At 46.4% G+C, this 17,232-nt stretch overlaps 1 protein-coding gene across 13 annotated transcripts in view; it reads left to right on the forward strand.

The window, feature by feature from the left end:
- Positions 1-17,232, forward strand: part of PTPRT (protein tyrosine phosphatase receptor type T) — a 645,628-nt gene that overhangs the window by 568,781 nt on the left and 59,615 nt on the right. For all 13 annotated transcript variants that reach the window (XM_073606476.1, XM_073606478.1, XM_073606484.1 and 10 more), the window contains 4 exons: positions 11,738-11,814; positions 11,901-11,937; positions 14,630-14,727; positions 15,545-15,661. In XM_073606476.1, coding sequence (XP_073462577.1) covers positions 11,738-11,814; positions 11,901-11,937; positions 14,630-14,727; positions 15,545-15,661 — 329 coding nt within the window. The remainder of the gene's footprint in view (positions 1-11,737; positions 11,815-11,900; positions 11,938-14,629; positions 14,728-15,544; positions 15,662-17,232) is intronic.

Consider the following 17,232-nt stretch of genomic DNA (forward strand, 5'->3'; position numbering starts at 1 on the left):
AACGTGTTTAGCTCCAGCCAAAAAATCTTTTCTAAGCTTTTTGGAAAACATAGGGAAGGGTTATCACCCCTGTGACATTTGTTTTGCTGTCTTTCCTCCTCTTCAGAAGATTTCACCTCACTTTTTTGTCCCAATGAAAAATGTTTTTTGAAAATTTGGGTTTTTTTGTGGAACAAGGATTGGAAAGCATCAGTGGAAAGGAGAACTTGTTTTCCCATATTAACTCTTACAGGAGAGAATTTCCCTTCCTAGGGGTAGATTTCATCTCACTTCCTGTTGTCTCCTTCCGTTTACAAGTAGGAGTCGTTTGTAAGTTAGATGTTTGAAAGTAGGGTCCTGCCCTATATACTCAGCAGAAATTTGGGCCTTAGGTGTTGCTGTGGCCACAACACTGTAAGCCCTCACAGGGCCCTGCTGTGAAATATTAGATCAAGAATTGTAATTACATGCCCCTGTTGAACAGGAGCTGAAAAATTAGGCCTTAGGCACTGGTGCTGGTGCCACAACACTGCAACCCCTCACAGACACTCTAGTTGGAACGCAGGAACGAGCCCTGCTGCAAATTATTGCTTCAAAAATTGTAATTACACGCCCCTGTTAGACAGGGGCAGAAAAATTGGGCCTTAGGCACTGGTGCTGGTGCCACAACACTGCAACCCCTCACAGACACTCTAGTTGGAACGCAGGAACGAGCCCTGCTGCAAAGTATTGCATCAAAAATTGTAATTACACGCCCCTGTTAGACAGGGGCAGAAAAATTGGGCCCTAGGCACTGGTGCTGGTGCCACAACACTGCAACCCCTCACAGACACTCTAGTTGGAATGCAGGAACGAGCCCTGCTGCAAAGTATTACATCAAAAATTGTAATTACACGCCCCTGTTAAACAGGGGCTGAAAAATTGTGCCTTAGGCACTGGTGGTGGCGCCCAGAACCAAAAATGTTCTTACAAGCTATCAGCGTGATGATTGAGGAGGAAGAGGATAATTACTCAGGGATAGTCACTCAGCATCAGCATAGGCAGTCTTTGAAGGGATCTGAGATTTCAAAAAAAATTATTCGGTTACATCAGCATCAGGTGCTTGGTAGCTGGTGGTGATCCAAGACTCATTCATTTTTATGAAGGTCAGCCGATCGACCGAGTCGGTGGACAGACGCACCCTGTGATCGGTTACCACGCCTCCAGCAGCACTGAATGTGCGTTCCGAAAGAACGCTGGATGCAGGACAGGCCAGTAGCTCAATTGCATACTGTGCAAGCTCTGGCCAGTGATCCATCCTCAAGACCCAGTAACCCAGAGGATTTTCGGTGGGAAAGGTGTCCAAGTCTGATCTTGCCCCTAGGTATTCCTGCACCATGTAAAACAGACGCTGGCGATGGTTGCTGGAACCGATCATACCTTGGGGCTGCGGACCAAAAAATTGTCTGAACGCATCGGTCAGACGGCCACCTTCTCCACCGCTCCTTCTTTGACTGACCGAAGCCTCAGCAACACGTTGTCCAGAAACAGGAGTTTGTAACCTCCCAGTCTCTGGGAACGCGTTGCACAGACCTTTCTGCAAGGCCTCCCGAAGATGTTTCATCCTCTGCTCCCTCTGCGATGGCAAGATAAGGTCCGCAACCTTACCCTTGTAACGTGGATCAAGGAGGGTTGCCAGCCAGTATTGGTCCTTCTCCTTGATACCACGAATACGAGGATCCTTACGCAGGCTTTGCAGGATCAGGGAGGCCATGCAGCGTAGGTTTGCTGAGGCATTCGGTCCGGAGTCCTCTGGGTCACTAAGAACGACATGGTCCGCAGCCACCTCCTCCCAGCCACGTACAAGTCCATGTGTTTCTTGGGACTGATCCCTTAAAGACTGCTGCTGATGCTGAGTGCCAGGCTCCACCTCCATACTGACACAATCTTCCTCCTCCTCCTCTTCCTCCTCGTCCTCTTCCTGTGTGATCGGCGGGCACGCAGGAACACTGTCTGGATAAAGGGGGCCTTGAGAGCTAAGGAAGTCCTCCTCTTCCTGCCTCTGTTCTGCCTCAAGTGCCCTGTCCATTATTCCACGCAGCGTGTGCTCCAACAGGTGGACAAGGGGGACAGTGTCACTGATGCATGCACTGTCACTGCTCACCATCCTCGTGGCCTCCTCGAATGGTGACAGGACAGTGCATGCATCCCTGATCATGGCCCACTGGCATGGGGAAAAAAAACCAAGCTCCCCTGACCCTGTCCTGGTGCCATAGTCGCACAGGTACTCATTGATGGCCCTCTGCTGCGTGTGCAGCCGCTGCAGCATGGCCAACGTTGAGTTCCACCTGGTGGGCATGTCACAGATTAGGCGGTTCTTGGGCAGGTTAAACTCCTTTTGGAGGTCCGTCAGCCGAGCACTGGCATTATATGACCGGCGGAAATGCACACAGACTTTCCTGGCCTGCCTCAGGACATCCTGTAAGCCCGGGTACCTGCCCAAGAACCGCTGCACCACCAAGTTAAGGACGTGAGCCAAACAGGGCACATGGGTCATTTGTCCCTGTCGGAGGGCAGAGAGGAGGTTGGTGCCATTGTCGCAAACCACCATTCCTGCCTTAAGTTGGCGTGGCGTCAACCACCTCTGAACCTGCCCCTGCAGAGCTGACAGAACCTCTGCCCCAGTGTGGCTCCTGTCCCCCAAGCACACCAGCTCAAGCACCGCATGGCATCTTTTGGCCTGCGTACTTGCGTAGCCCCTTGAACGCCTACGGAGCACCGCTGGTTCCGAGGAAGAGGCCATGGAGGAAGAAGAAGAGGAGGGGGTGGAGGAGAGAGGTGTGTCACAATCAGCATTTTGGAGGCGTGGTGGCGGAACAACCTCCAACACTACTGCACCTTGTCCTGCATCCTTCCCAGCTGCCAGCAGAGTCACCCAATGCGCCGTGAAACTTAGGTAACGTCCCTGTCCATGCCTGCTGGACCATGAGTCAGCGGTAATATGCACCTTACCGCTGACCGCCCTGTCCAGCGAGGCATGGACATTGCCTTCCACATGCCGGTAGAGAGCCGGAATCGCCTTCCGTGAGAAAAAGTGGCGTTTGGGTACCTGCCACTGAGGAACCGCACATTCCACAAACTCACGGAAGGGGGCAGAGTCTACCAACTGAAAAGGCAGCAGTTGAAGTGCTAGCAATTTTGCCAAGCTAGCATTCAACCGCTGGGCATGTGGATGGCTGGGAGCAAACTTCTTTCGGCGGTGCAGCAGCTGGGGCAGGGAAATTTGCCTGGTACAATCTGACGTCGGTGTACCAAAAGCAGATTGCCCACAAGTACTTGGCTGTGACACACCTAATTCTACACCTTCATTCCTCTCACTGCAGGTCTCAGAGAGGACTGAAGGTCTAGTGGGGTTGGAAATCTCAGCTGATGAGGAGCAAGGAGAGATCCTCTTTGTTCTTTGGTGTGGGTCTTTTAGATACGCTTGCCAACGAACTGCATGGCAGGTCAACATATGTCTGGTCAAGCATGTGGTACCCAAGCGGGAGATATTTTGGCCACGCGAGATACGCTTGAGACATATGTTGCAAATAGCAGTGGTGCGATCTGATGCACTCGTCTCAAAAAAGGCCCACACCAAAGAACTTTTTGAATAACGCGCAGAGACTGCAGCGCCCTGCACATGTGGAGCTTTGGGGTGTGATGCAGTCAATGTGCTGCCCTTAGGCTGGCCCCTGGAGGGCATCCTGCCTCGTTGGTGATGTGCTGCCGCCTCCTCCTCCTCCTCCTCCTCCTCCTCCTCTCTCCTATCAGGCACCCACGTTGAGTCAGTGACCTCATCATCCCCTCCCTCCTCATCACTGGAGCAAACCTGGCAGTATGCTGCAGCAGGGGGAGCATGACTGCCAGATTGCTGTCCTTCTTGGGCACCCCCTCTGTCCGCGCTCATGTTACTGCCTTCATCGAGCTCAGTATCGTCATCAGAGCCTTCCAAACGCTGGGCATCCTCCTGGAGCATGTACCCAACACTGTGGTCAAACAGTTCGAGGGAATCCTCATGAGGACATGGTGGAGCTAGGGAAGGAGTCACTGATGACATTGAGCTGAGGGAAGAGGCCGCTGCTTTGCCAGACAAAGCACCCTGGGCATGGGTGAGAGAGGATGAGGAGGATGAGGACGGCTTGGTCATCCACTCGACCAAGTCTTCCGCATGTTGCGGCTCAACATGGCCAGCTGCCGAAAAAAAGGCCAAGCGTGTCCCATGGCCACGTGCTGATGAGGATGCACCGTCTCCACGACCAGCACTAGACACAGAGCCTGCTTGCCCTCTCTTATTGGCTTGTGACTGTCTGCCTCTCCTTCTTGGCCTTCCAGACATACTAATGGCCTGTAGCTGCACTAAGCTGGGATAGAACACCTGTAATTTTCTTCAAGTAGCTTTATATACTGTAACCAGACAAGCCTGCCTGTCAGTAGGAAGATAACAGGAACGGATCTAGCTGAACACTGTGAGCAGGACGCACTGTACTAAATGTAAATAGTCTAGCTGCCTGACCGTGGTACTAATAGGATCAAATAGAACACCTGTAATTTTCTTCAGGTAGCTTTATATACTGTAACCAGACAAGCCTGCCTGTCAGTAGGAAGATAACAGGAACGGATCTAGCTGTACACTGTGAGCAGGACGCACTGTACTAAATGTAAATAGTCTAGCTGCCTGACCGTGGTACTAATAGGATCAAATAGAACACCTGTAATTTTCTTCAGGTAGCTTTATATACTGTAACCAGACAAGCCTGCCTGTCAGTAGGAAGATAACAGGAACGGATCTAGCTGTACACTGTGAGCAGGACGCACTGTACTAAATGTAAATAGTCTAGCTGCCTGACCGTGGTACTAATAGGATCAAATAGAACACCTGTAATTTTCTTCAGGTAGCTTTATATACTGTAACCAGACAAGCCTGCCTGTCAGTAGGAAGATAACAGGAACGGATCTAGCTGTACACTGTGAGCAGGACGCACTGTACTAAATGTAAATAGTCTAGCTGCCTGACCGTGGTACTAATAGGATCAAATAGAACACCTGTAATTTTTTTCAGGTAGCTTTATATACTGTAACCAGACAAGCCTGCCTGTCAGTAGGAAGATAACAGGAACGGATCTAGCTGAACACTGTGAGCAGGACGCACTGTACTAAATGTAAATAGTCTAGCTGCCTGACCGTGGTACTAATAGGATCAAATAGAACACCTGTAATTTTCTTCAGGTAGCTTTATATACTGTAACCAGACAAGCCTGCCGGTCAGTAGGAATTTAACAGGAACGGATCTAGCTGAACACTGTGAGCAGGACGCACTGCACTAAATGTAAATAGCAGGAACGGATCTAGCTGAACACTGTGAGCAGGACGCACTGCACTAAATGTAAATAGTCTAGAAGATAACAGGAACGGATCTAGCTGAACACTGTGAGCAGGACGCACTGCACTAAATGTAGATAACAGGAACGGATCTAGCTGAACACTGTGAGCAGGACGCACTGCACTAAATGTAAATAGCAGGAACGGATCTAGCTGAACACTGTGAGCAGGACGCACTGCATTAAATGTAAATAGTCTAGATAGAAGATAACAGGAACGGATCTAGCTAAACTGAATACAGTGTATATATATATGCAACACCTGGGATGCATATATATACACAATACACTGTAAGTGCAGCTAACTGACTGACTGTTCTGCCTAATCTATCTAACTCAAATCAAATGACACTGTCTCTCTCTCTCTCTATCTCTCAGCACACCGGAACACACACTACACAGGGCCGCCGTGCAGGCGGCCTTATATAGTGTGGGGTGTGTACTAAATCCCCTGAGCCATAATTGGCCAAAGCCACCCTGGCTTTGGCCAATTACAGCTCTCTCTACTGACAGCGCTGTGATTGGCCAAGCATGCGGGTCATAGTGCATGCTTGGCCAATCATCAGCCAGCAATGCACTGCGATGCCGCAGTGAATTATGGGCCGTGACGCGCCACACGAATTTAGCGCGAACGGCCCATAACGTTCGCAATTCGACGAACGATCGAACAGCCGATGTTCGAGTCGAACATGGGTTCGACTCGAACACGAAGCTCATCCCTAATCACCAGTAGTAGCAGCTGTTATGTATACTCCATTATATATGTTTTAACTATGTATTTATAATAAAATATATGCAAACTTTTTCTACTACATTAAGTTGTTACATTTATCTGAGTGCTGTTAAAGTCCAAACCCCAAGGGGAACCCCTTTTTCTCTATTCACACAATAGGATGTTGGCACCGTGAAATAATCACTGACATTTTTCTATTCTGTGTGTTATGTGATCTCTATGCAAAGGTCCGAAACAGCATGCCGAGTCAGAACTATAGATCTGCAATCAGCAAAGCTCCTGCCCCCTGCTTATTAGAGAGATCTAATTCTAACTCAGCAGAGATAAAAAAAAAAAAAAATCTGTCTCTCTCAAGAGTCCTACAAAATGCTGACAGAGGACAGGCTTTTCTACTCAGGGGATGACTGCTTTCTAAACAAAACAAACTATAATGCCGCATACACACGATCGGACTTCTCGTCGGAAAAAGATATGACGGCTTTTCCGACGGGATTCCACTCAAGCTTGCCTTGCATACACACGGACACACAAAAGTTCACTGAACTTTCGACCGTCAAGAACGAGGTGACGTACAACACTACGACGAGCCAAAAAAAAAAAGTTCAATGCTTCCGAGCATGCGTCAAATTGTTTCCAAGCATGTGTAGGAATTTTGCGCGTCAGGATTGCCACGGACGATCGCATTTTCAGATAGGAACTTTTTCCGACCGAAAAATTAAGAACGTGTTCTCAATCTTTTGCTGGCTGGAATTCGGCCAGCAAAAGTCAGATGGAGCATACACACGGTCGCATTTTCCAGTGAAAATCTGTCATCGGTCTTTTGCTGGCCGAAATTCCGATCGTGTGTACGCGGCAAAAGACTTTGCAACCCTTTTGTTTTAGTGCACCTGTACATATTTTGTTGATTTAATCTGAAAGTTCAGTTGGGCTTTACTATATGGGGTACCCACCTTGTTGGAAAAACTGATATTGAAAGTCAAAACTGTGAGTTTGTAAAGTTTGTGAATAGGATTTCTCACCAATGTTTTCCTATTACGCTTGTGCAGGTTAATGAGTTATTCACTGTCCCCAAGCACACAGTCTACACTTTTCTGAGCTTGACAGTAGCATCACTTAGATTCATGGGAGTTAATTCACTAAAACTTGAGAGTGCAAAATCTGGTGCAGCTCTGCTAATCAGCCAATCAGCTTCTAATTTCAGCTTATTCAAAAAAAGTGTTTGTAAAAGCACAAGGTTTTTTATCTTCATGTATTCGATGCATGAAGGTAAAAAAACTTCTGTGAGCAGCAGTCCCCCCAAGACCCCCCAATACTTACCTGAGCCCCCTCTTGTCCACAAGTGCCTTGCCTCTCTGGTGACTCACACTCTGATTGGCTTTTGGCAGCAGTGGAGCCATTGGCAATCACAACCAGTGAGCCAGTCAAGAGATGGAGGGGGTGGGCCGAGTAGCAGCTCCTTGTGTGAATGGACACACAGAGCTGCGGGTCGGGAGCTCGCCTACTTGGGTGCCCCCACAGCAAGCGGCACCCAGCAGGGGGAAGGAGCCAGGAGCGCCGGCAAAGGACCCGAGAAGAGGAGGATCTGGGCTGCTGTGTGCAAAACCAACTGCACAGAGCAGGCAAGTATAACATGCTTGTTATTTTTAGAAAACAAAAACGAGACTTTAGTATCACTTTAACCTCTTCCCGTCCGCGCTATAGCCGAATGACAGCTACAGCGCGGACCTACTTTGCCGGGAGGGTGTCAATAGACGGCCGCCCGTGCTCGAGCGGCCTGTGCGCCCCCTGCAGGGCGCGCGCACTCTGTGATCAGCGAGTCTATGAGACTCAGCTGATCACAGATCGGAGTAAGGGGTCAATCCCAACCCCTTACCATGTGATCAGCTGTCAGCCAATGACAGCTGATTATGTGATGTAAACAGAGCCGGTAATCGGCTATTTTTTCTCCTCACACTGGTAGCGTGAGAAGAAAAAAAGAAGCCGATCACCATCGGCTGTGAGAGGAACATCAGTCCAGATCGTGGAGAAGCTCTGCAGAGTCATCTGTGCTCACCTGTGTCACCTGCCAGTGCCACCTACCAGTGCACAACAGTGCTGCCTACCAGTGCCCACCAGCGCCACCTACCAGTGTCCACAGTGCCACCCATCAATGCCCACAGTGTCAACTATCAGTGCCCACAGTGCCAACTATAAATGCCTCATCACCAGTGCTGCCTATCAATGCCACCTACCCGTTCCCGTCAGTGCCACCTACCAGTGCCCATCAGTGCCATCTATCAGTGCCATCTATCAGTGCCCATCAGTGCCACCCATCAGTGCCACCCATCAGTGCCACCCATCAGGGTCCATCAGTGTCGCCTTATCTGTGCCTATCAGTGCTGCCCATCAGGGCCCATCAGTGCCCATCAATGCCCATCAGTGCAGCCTATCAGTGCCCATCAGTGCAGCCTCATCAGCGAATATCAATGAAGGAGAAAAATTACCTGTTTGCAAAATTTTATAACAAACTATGAAACATGTTTTTTTTTCAAAAATTTCTGTCTTTTTTGTTTGTTTAGCAAAAAATAAAACCCCAAGAGGTGATTAAGTACCACCAAAAAAAAGCTCTATTTGTGTGAAAAAATGATAAAAATTTCATTTGAGTACAGTGTTGCATGACCGCGCAATTGTCATTCAAAGTGTGACAGCGATGAAAGCTAAAAACTGGTCTGGGCAGGAGGGGGTGTTTAAGTGCCCAGTAAGCAAGTGGTTAAGCTTTGGCAAAAAAACTTTGAAGCTGATTCTATACAGTGTATCCTTGCAGTGGGGCCTCCTTGTATTGCCAGGGTTGAATGCTCATTAGGTCTAGGGGGGAAGATGAATAGGATCATTACTTACTTTAACCCCTACTCCATCCAGCTCCGGCACTCTCCTCCTGTCCCCGAAGCTCCAGTTTTTGGGTCCCCTACTCCATCCAGCTCTGGCACTCTCCTCCTGTCCCCGAAGCTCCAGTTTTTGGGTAGTCCCTTGGCTGCATCATTTCCAATGCAAGGCTATTAATCCTGAAGGAGGTAGGATTGCAACTGCATTCAGCAGCACCTTAGGAAGGAGACTTCATGGGATCTGTCAAACTGATCGAGAATGCCTGCTGGAGTTGGGTATAAGTTAAGTACCTCTAGACTTCTAGGACAAGCAGATAACCCTTGCAGTTCAGGGAAGGCTCAATGCAAGGGTACATCTTTCAAGCCTACATTTAGTCAAATTGGATTGCAAAAAAACAGCACAAGGGACATTACAGTCAATGCAATGTGTCCCTTGTGCCAGTGATGTCTCCAGCTTTCATATTTAGGGGGGGCATATGGGGGGGACAGGGACAAAGGTAGCAACTATAAAATGCAATTATATATATATATATATATATATATATATATATATATATATATATATATATATATATATCCCGAGGCCCTTTACTACGATCCCACAACGGCACAAGGGGCATGTTCTGCAGTGAGCTCCCTTCCTACTGTATTGGGCCCCCCAGGGTGGCAGAAAACAAGAGATATATGTCACCACCATACCAAGAAAATATAAGGGTCCAAAGCAGTGGGAGAACTATCAGGGTTGCAAAGGTTGTCTTGCCACGGGGCCCTGGTGTTCTGCCACTGTGGGGTTCCCCAGCCTCCTCTTGCTGTCCTGCCCCTGCTATTGACAGCGCTGGTCTGGCATCTCTTGGAATTTACTGGCTGGTTCTCTTGTCCTAAGGACGGGAAAAATCAGTCTGTTTTTTCAGTAACTGAGAGTCCTGGTGGAGTCCTTCCTGCAACTCGCTTTTCTCTCTGCCAATGAGGATGCAGGGGAGGGAGCAGATCGGGCGGCCATAGTTGTGTGAGCACTCGCATTATGCAGTGTCAGCGAGCAGAGGGAGGGGGGAGGAATCACCCGGAGCTGACTGGGGACGCTCTCCCTCTCAATAGAGACTGTGTTACTCCAGCGGCGGCCCGAGTAAGATGTGGTGCATCCGCTACGAATGCAAACAAAAAGACATTACCTTTTTGTAAATAAAAAGAAAAAATTTTAATGGGGGGGCACATGGTGGGGCACAGCATAATGTTGGGGGGGTCAGGGCCCCCTCTGGCCCCCCCTAGGGATGCCATTGCCTTGTGCTGATGGCTACTAAAATAGTTGAAACCCTCTGTCCTCTGATTCCCCCTCCCCCAATTGCTGTAATCTTTTGGATGAATCAGGGGTTAATACAGCCAAGGGACCTGTCATATGCATTTAACGGGAATGTCGACTGTGGCCACCCTGTCTGCCCCCCTCCTCCATTTATAGAAGCTGTACTATAACTGCTATGAATCTTCTTTGAATGGAGGAGGGGTTGAAAGGGCGACATAGTCTACACTCCTGATGAGCGCATGTGACAGGTCCTTTGTCTCTATTAACCCCCACCTCATCAGAAGATTACGAAAGTGGGGGGAGGGGGGAATCAGAGGAAACCCCCACCTCATCAGAAGATTACAAAAGTGGGGGGAGGGGGGAATCAGAGGATAGAAGATGTCGACTAATTCTTCAGCCATCAGGACAAAGGACACATTTTATTGAGTGTAAGTAATGTCTCTTGTGCCCAAAACTCTTTTTTGACTAAACTTAGGATTTAAGGATTAATTACTCCACAGTGCCTGCACCTACAAAGGTCATTGAAAGCTTGTTTTAAATAAAAACTCCAAGTTTAGCACCCCCTCCACTTTTAGCATCTTTCTGGCATTTTTTTTTATATAAATAGCTTTTTTGGGGCTGTCTTCTCTTAGTCACATAACATTTCCCCGTCCTCTTTTTCTGTGTCAGTTGTGGGCAGGTCCTCTATGATGCAGAAAATGTTTGCAGAGAACTGCTCTCTGCAGGAGTCTCCTGTGTGCTCATGGCAGTTTGATGATGTGCCCCCATGTACTTGACACCCTTGGCTCACAGTAAGTGGGTTGAATGATGCTGGCCATCAGTAAACCTAGAGGTGGCCCCAAAAGATCTGGAGGTCAGCACTATAGCATGAAGAGGGTAGGTACTGCTTGGAGACTTTTATACCAAGAAAGGAATTTTTAAAAATTCTTGAAGTTGGGCTCTAATCCTTATTTACTACTTGTTATGAATATGTAAATGTTTAAATATCCATAATCTGGCCACAGTTACACTTTAAATGTAAACCTGTTTTTTTTGGGGGGGGGGGATTTGCTTTAAAAAAAATGAATGTCATTAAATATTTTATAACCCTCTTCTTCTCTGTGACAATACTTTTTTATTCTTTTATACACCAAACGTTTCTATCCTATTGCTGTGTGTGTTGGCTTTACTTGGTTATACTGTCTTTTATATATACTTTTAGTGTTCTACATAATTCGATAGCAGGCATTTACACTCTGACCTCTATTAGGTATCCCTCTCCACTTGTTTTCCCACCTAAGTATCTGGAATTTGAAAAGTTGATTTCATTTGTAATGCCCGTGACTTTGTTTCTGACTTTGTTAGTAACTTTGCCAATGGTGACATGTGTCATTGTCAGTGAACCGCAAATGACAGCGAGAGTCGCTGATTCCTCGCTGTCAATTTGCAGTTGACCTTATTGTGACATCTCTGTGTCTTTCTCCCTCAGATGACCATTCCCGGGTGCGGCTACAACTGATAGACGGAGACCCGCATTCTGATTATATAAACGCCAACTACGTGGATGTAAGTTGCACTCTCCTATGTTCCCCAGAATCATGTGGGATTTCAATGTCTTTTGTTCTAAATATTGCCGATCTTTTTGTATGCAGGGCTACCATCGTCCTCGACACTACATTGCCACACAAGGTAAAGATAGTTTTTAGTTATGAAGTTAAAATTTATGTTGGTTCATGTTCATTTGTAATCTGTCAGTCCTTCAGGCAATGTCTAGGCAAAAAAGAACAACTACAATACATTTGTAATTGCGTAATAGGCTTTCACTTTATATTTGTAAAGGAATTTCTTTTAAAATAACAAATATGTTATACTTACCTGCCCTGTGTAGTGGTTTTGCAAAGAGCACCCCTGATCTTCCTCTTCTTGGGTCCCCTGCCAGAGCTATAAGTCCCTCCACCTTGCCAAGTGCCCCCAGAGCAAGTCAATTGCCCTAGGGGCACTTTTGCATGCTCGCTCCCGAGCCGCCTCTGTATCCAAAAAAAAACAGAGCACGGCTCAGTCCGCTCCTGCATCACTAGCTGTGATTGACACCAATGGCTCCTGCTGCTGCATCTCAGCCAATGAGGAGGGAGAGGCTTCGGTTTTCATGCACGTCACTGAATCGAGATAAGTATTGGGTAAGTATTGGGGGGGAAGCTGAGGGGGGAGCTGCACACTGGAGGTTTTCATGTAAAAAAAAACCTTAATCCTTTACAAACACTTCAAAGCGGAGTTCCACACGGCTTCTGCTTCCTCTCCCTCTCTCCGGTGCCACATTTTGCACCTTTCGGGGGGGGGGCAACTGGTACCTGTTTTTGACGGGTAACCTTCCCCATTTCCGGGAGACAGCGCTGCGGCGCCATCCCTCAGAAGTTTGGCCCCCGTCCTCCTTCCTCTGCCACCGGGCCAGATAGAAATTGCAGCGCGCTTTGTGCATGCGCAGTAGGGAACTGGCTGTGAAGCCGAAAGGATTCACTCCCGGTTTCCTTTACCATGAATGGTGGCGGCAGCACCCGAGAGCCCATCCGAAAACTGGCTGGGGTGCCGACATCACGGGAACCCTGGACAGGTAAGTGTCCCAATATTAAAAGTCAGCAGCTACAGTATTTGTTTCTGACTTTGTTTCTGACTTTTCCACATTGCCGAAAAAAAAAGGAAAAGAATCCAAAAATTTTAAAGAATAACTAACTAACTAATAATAACTAACTATTAAATTATAGATATTGGGATGTCTTTTAAAATTTGGCTGTAAGTGGCCATAACGAATACGAATTTATCAGAAGTTGAGAATTATCCAAAATAACGAATGCCGCATCTAGACAAATGGAACAGAACAAATTAATAATATTTATAATAATAATAAAAAGTTCTGGGTTCTCTGCTTCAAATCCCAACCAGGACCTTAGCCGCATAGAGCTTGCATGTTCTCCCTGTGCTTACATGGGTTTCCTCCTACACTCGGTAGATTAACTGGCTCCTGTCTAAATTGGACCTATTATATGAATGGAAAATAGAGACAATAGACTGTAAGTTCCTTGAGGGCTGATGTAAATGTAAAATATATAGAGAAATACTTTACTATGTCTAATTAAAAGGTAAACTGATCATCTAACGTTAATGACATTTTGAGATATCCAGAAATACCTCCGTAGACATCAGACTTCTCTTGTCTAAGGCTATGCAGTTCTAAAAGGTACAGATGATAGCAATCTCAGTATGGCAAAAACCATCAGCTTAATGGATACAAGGAACCGATCCTTATTACCTGAGGAGAGTGGTGCCAAGGTTTTTTGGCTACGGTTTATAAAAAGTGCAATAAACAAAAAAGATTGATGGCCATAATAACCATTCAGATTTAGCTATCACTCTATAATATGCAATGGGTAAAAACCTTATTATTAATATTAGATTATAGCGCTATCATTTTCCACATTGCTGAATAAAGTAAGTGCTATAGGGGTGAGTAATACAGGGTGAGTAATACACATACATCAACATTTTTTGGACCAAGGACTGCATATTTTTACATAGCACAACAGATAAGGTGAAGACACATCTACAAGCCAAAGCAATTAGTTGTAGAAACAAAATATGTGTAGCACCCCCTATCTAGAGTTCTAGATTTTTGTTGTTAGTGTAGGTAAAATGTTCAGGCTCGGCTGGCAGTCAAGCCTGTGTTTTTTTTTTAACTGGGTCTGGGCAGAGACTCAGGGAGGGCTGGATGACTCACAGGCAGCGCCTTTAATACCTCCCCCTACTTGGAGAAGATTCTAGAAGAATGGGAGTGGAGGTGAGGAGGAGTTGCCTGGAGTATTCATGGGGGCCCTGACCAATCCCCAACAGATGGGTTGGCAGGGGGCAGGCCCCCTCAAAAACTCAGGATCAGCCCAGCTGGGGCAGTGGAGTTCGGGTGGAAGATGTAGATGGAGTGGTAGGAGGTTGTCAGAGACCCTTGAGGGTAGCCCCCTAGACTGGAGGGGGGTGGCCTCGGGTCTTGAAGCTCGGGTGTGGAAGGGATCCTCTTCATGACACACAGAGGTGTCCTGACCAGTGGCACAGAAGCAGGTGTGAAAACAGCAGCAGGAGAACACTGTCTCCAGGGAGGAAGACAACCTGCTAGCTAGTGAGTATTACAGTTGGGAGGACTGCACACCAAACACAACAGAAATTGTCATTTTTGCCACAGGTGTCAAGCAAAGCATTGTGACCACAGCATGACCACAGACCTCTAAAATTGTGTCTTAACCACGCATTTTTAATGCCCCCCCCCAACCGCAAGTCTAAGTTATCTATTTTTGTGTGCACTGCTTTATTTGGTCTTCTGGTTTCTTTTCCTGTTTAGGTCCTATGCAGGAAACCGTAAAGGATTTTTGGAGGATGATATGGCAGGAGAACTCAGCCAGTGTGGTCATGGTGACAAATCTGGTGGAGGTTGGAAGGGTAAGATACAAAAGTTTAATAAAAAAACAAGTACATAAGGCTGGGTTCACATATATGCAAATTGGATGCATTTTTAACCGCATCCAATTTGCATAAAATGAATGTGAACACCTTTCAATGGAGCCGGTTCACACATGACCGGGGCGGCCGTAGTGCTGTTTGAAAAAGGGTCCTATGCTATTTTGGGTCAGGTAAAAATGTGCACCTGAATCGCACTTTAACCGATGAACAGAAACGCTCCGGACGACAAACCACAGCCGAACATGTGTGAACCCAGCCTGAAGTAGCCAACTTTTAAGACTGACAAGGGGAAACACTTTAGGGTATGGGACAATAACATACACTGGTATTTAGTAGAATTAGGCAACAACACCTCAAGATGGCATTCCCAAATGAGGTACAAATCTAAACACTTTGGGGTTGATTTACTAAAAACCAGAGGGTGCAAAATCTGGTGTAGTTCTGCATAGAAACCAATCGACTTTAAGGGATTTTTTTCTTTTGTCAAAGCTTAATTGAAAGCTGAAGTTAGAAGCTGATTGGCTACCATGCACAGCACCAGACTTTGCACTCTCCACTTTTATTAAATGGGTCATAGTTCTAAAACTAGAGTGAAGAAAAATGCATTGCCTATAGCACCCAATCAGTTTCAAGATGTTATTTTTCCAGTGTAAGATAGAACATGATAGCTCACAAATGATTGGCTGCCCCAATAGTTTTATTTGCTGTTGATTTTATAGCTGGATGTTCACATGCACGTTTGTAGGAATAATATCAGCATTTTAGGGGTTATTTTGTGACATTTCATTTTCATTAGGTGAAGTGTGTCAGATACTGGCCTGATGACACTGAAGTGTATGGTGACATCAAGGTGACCCTGATAGAAACAGAGCCATTAGCAGAATACATCATTCGGACATTCTCTGTACAGAAGGTAGGTGCCTTTATACTATGATGAGTTATGTTTGAAATGTTTGAAATAATTGGGCCTCATTTATCATAGTATCTTCCTGAAACAATCAGTTATAGAAGCCTATCAGACCCCCCCCCCCCCCATTCAACCATATTACATAGTTTTCTTACTACACATAATTACAAGAATACCAAAGGATGGAGTGGAGAGGGATTAGAGATTAGTATTTTATTGCTGTCTGTTCCCTCATTAAGGAGATTCACCCTCTCTATTTGTCCTGTTTACCATTATCATTAAAAGTAAAAGAACATCCCAAATTTTGGGCTGTCCACAGAAAGGTAAAATAATGGAAATCTTTCAATAGGGACACTAGTTCTGGTGACCTGGGAGTCCCCAAGGGATTCCCTTAATTTGTAGGGATTTTCTCTCACTTCCTGTTTTGGCTATGGGACAAGAAGTGAAGGGAAATTTCCCAAATGGGACACAGATGCCAAAAAAAAATTGACAGGGGTTATAACCCTCCTTTACTTTATCCAAAATGAAAAAAAAAGTTTTGTCTATAGTTCTGCATTAATTCATCCCTATACTGTACTCACATGAAACAGACGAACAGGCACATTTCCATGTGGCCTTATACTTCCAACAGTACAAATTACCCTATTCTCCATCTCCTCCTATTTACCTTATTCTATTCCTCTATCCATTTATCTCCCTTTCTCTATTACACTTTACCATTGTCCTCATGCCACAGCTTTGGTATCTTCTGTCCTGATGTCCTGACCCTTCCCCTTCAGACAAAGCCTCCCGGTCTCACATCCTCTTATTCGTCTTTAGTGTACCAAACCATTAAGTCTATGCTGAGTTATGAAGAACAAATGAAGCGTAGGGCTGGCATGATAGGGTGGAAATGGAACCAGAAAGCACAGAGTTAATTTGTTCAAAGGGAGATGTAGGAGGTTTACTTACGTGATAGGCTGAGGAGGCGTGGTGATGGGGAAGAGCGTAGGAGATTTGTCTGCAGGGAGGGGTTAGACTGTAACAGTCTGGAGGCCTGGAGGCCGTCAGATGGACGTCCCTTCCTCCCTCCCTGGTATTGGCTATATAGGAAGGAGGTGTATAGGTATTACAGGGTTAGGGTTGGCGGTTGGAACCACTTGATGGGGTTAAAATCTGTTTGTAGAGACCCATCGGTTGGTATGGTGTCCTCTGGTTGGGTGTGGTCCAATAATAGGGAACAGGTTGTGGTAGACCTGTAAGGTCTGTGGGTGAGTGGTAATGTCCCTTGAGCTGGGTGCATATATATTTGTTGTAATGTTTAATAAAAGGATTCATGGCCATTTAACTCCATTTCATGTTAAGTGTTTTATTGGGGTTAAAGGGTGATGGGTCATTTATTATGTAGGAGTTTAGGGGTGACCTTTGATCTACCCTAGTCACGTGTCTTCCCATCCCTTTTTCTCCCACCCCCTATTCCCTCTACCTCTCCCCAAAAAAAAAAAAAATTAGCCTGCCTTTGTGTGGGCCATTCACATATCCATCAAGTTGTTCAGTGACCCTATCATTTCAATATGGTGGTCGAATCAAGTAAATAC

Source organism: Aquarana catesbeiana, linkage group LG12, assembly GCF_042186555.1.
Source record: "Aquarana catesbeiana isolate 2022-GZ linkage group LG12, ASM4218655v1, whole genome shotgun sequence".
Taxonomy (NCBI): Eukaryota; Metazoa; Chordata; class Amphibia; order Anura; family Ranidae; genus Aquarana; species Aquarana catesbeiana.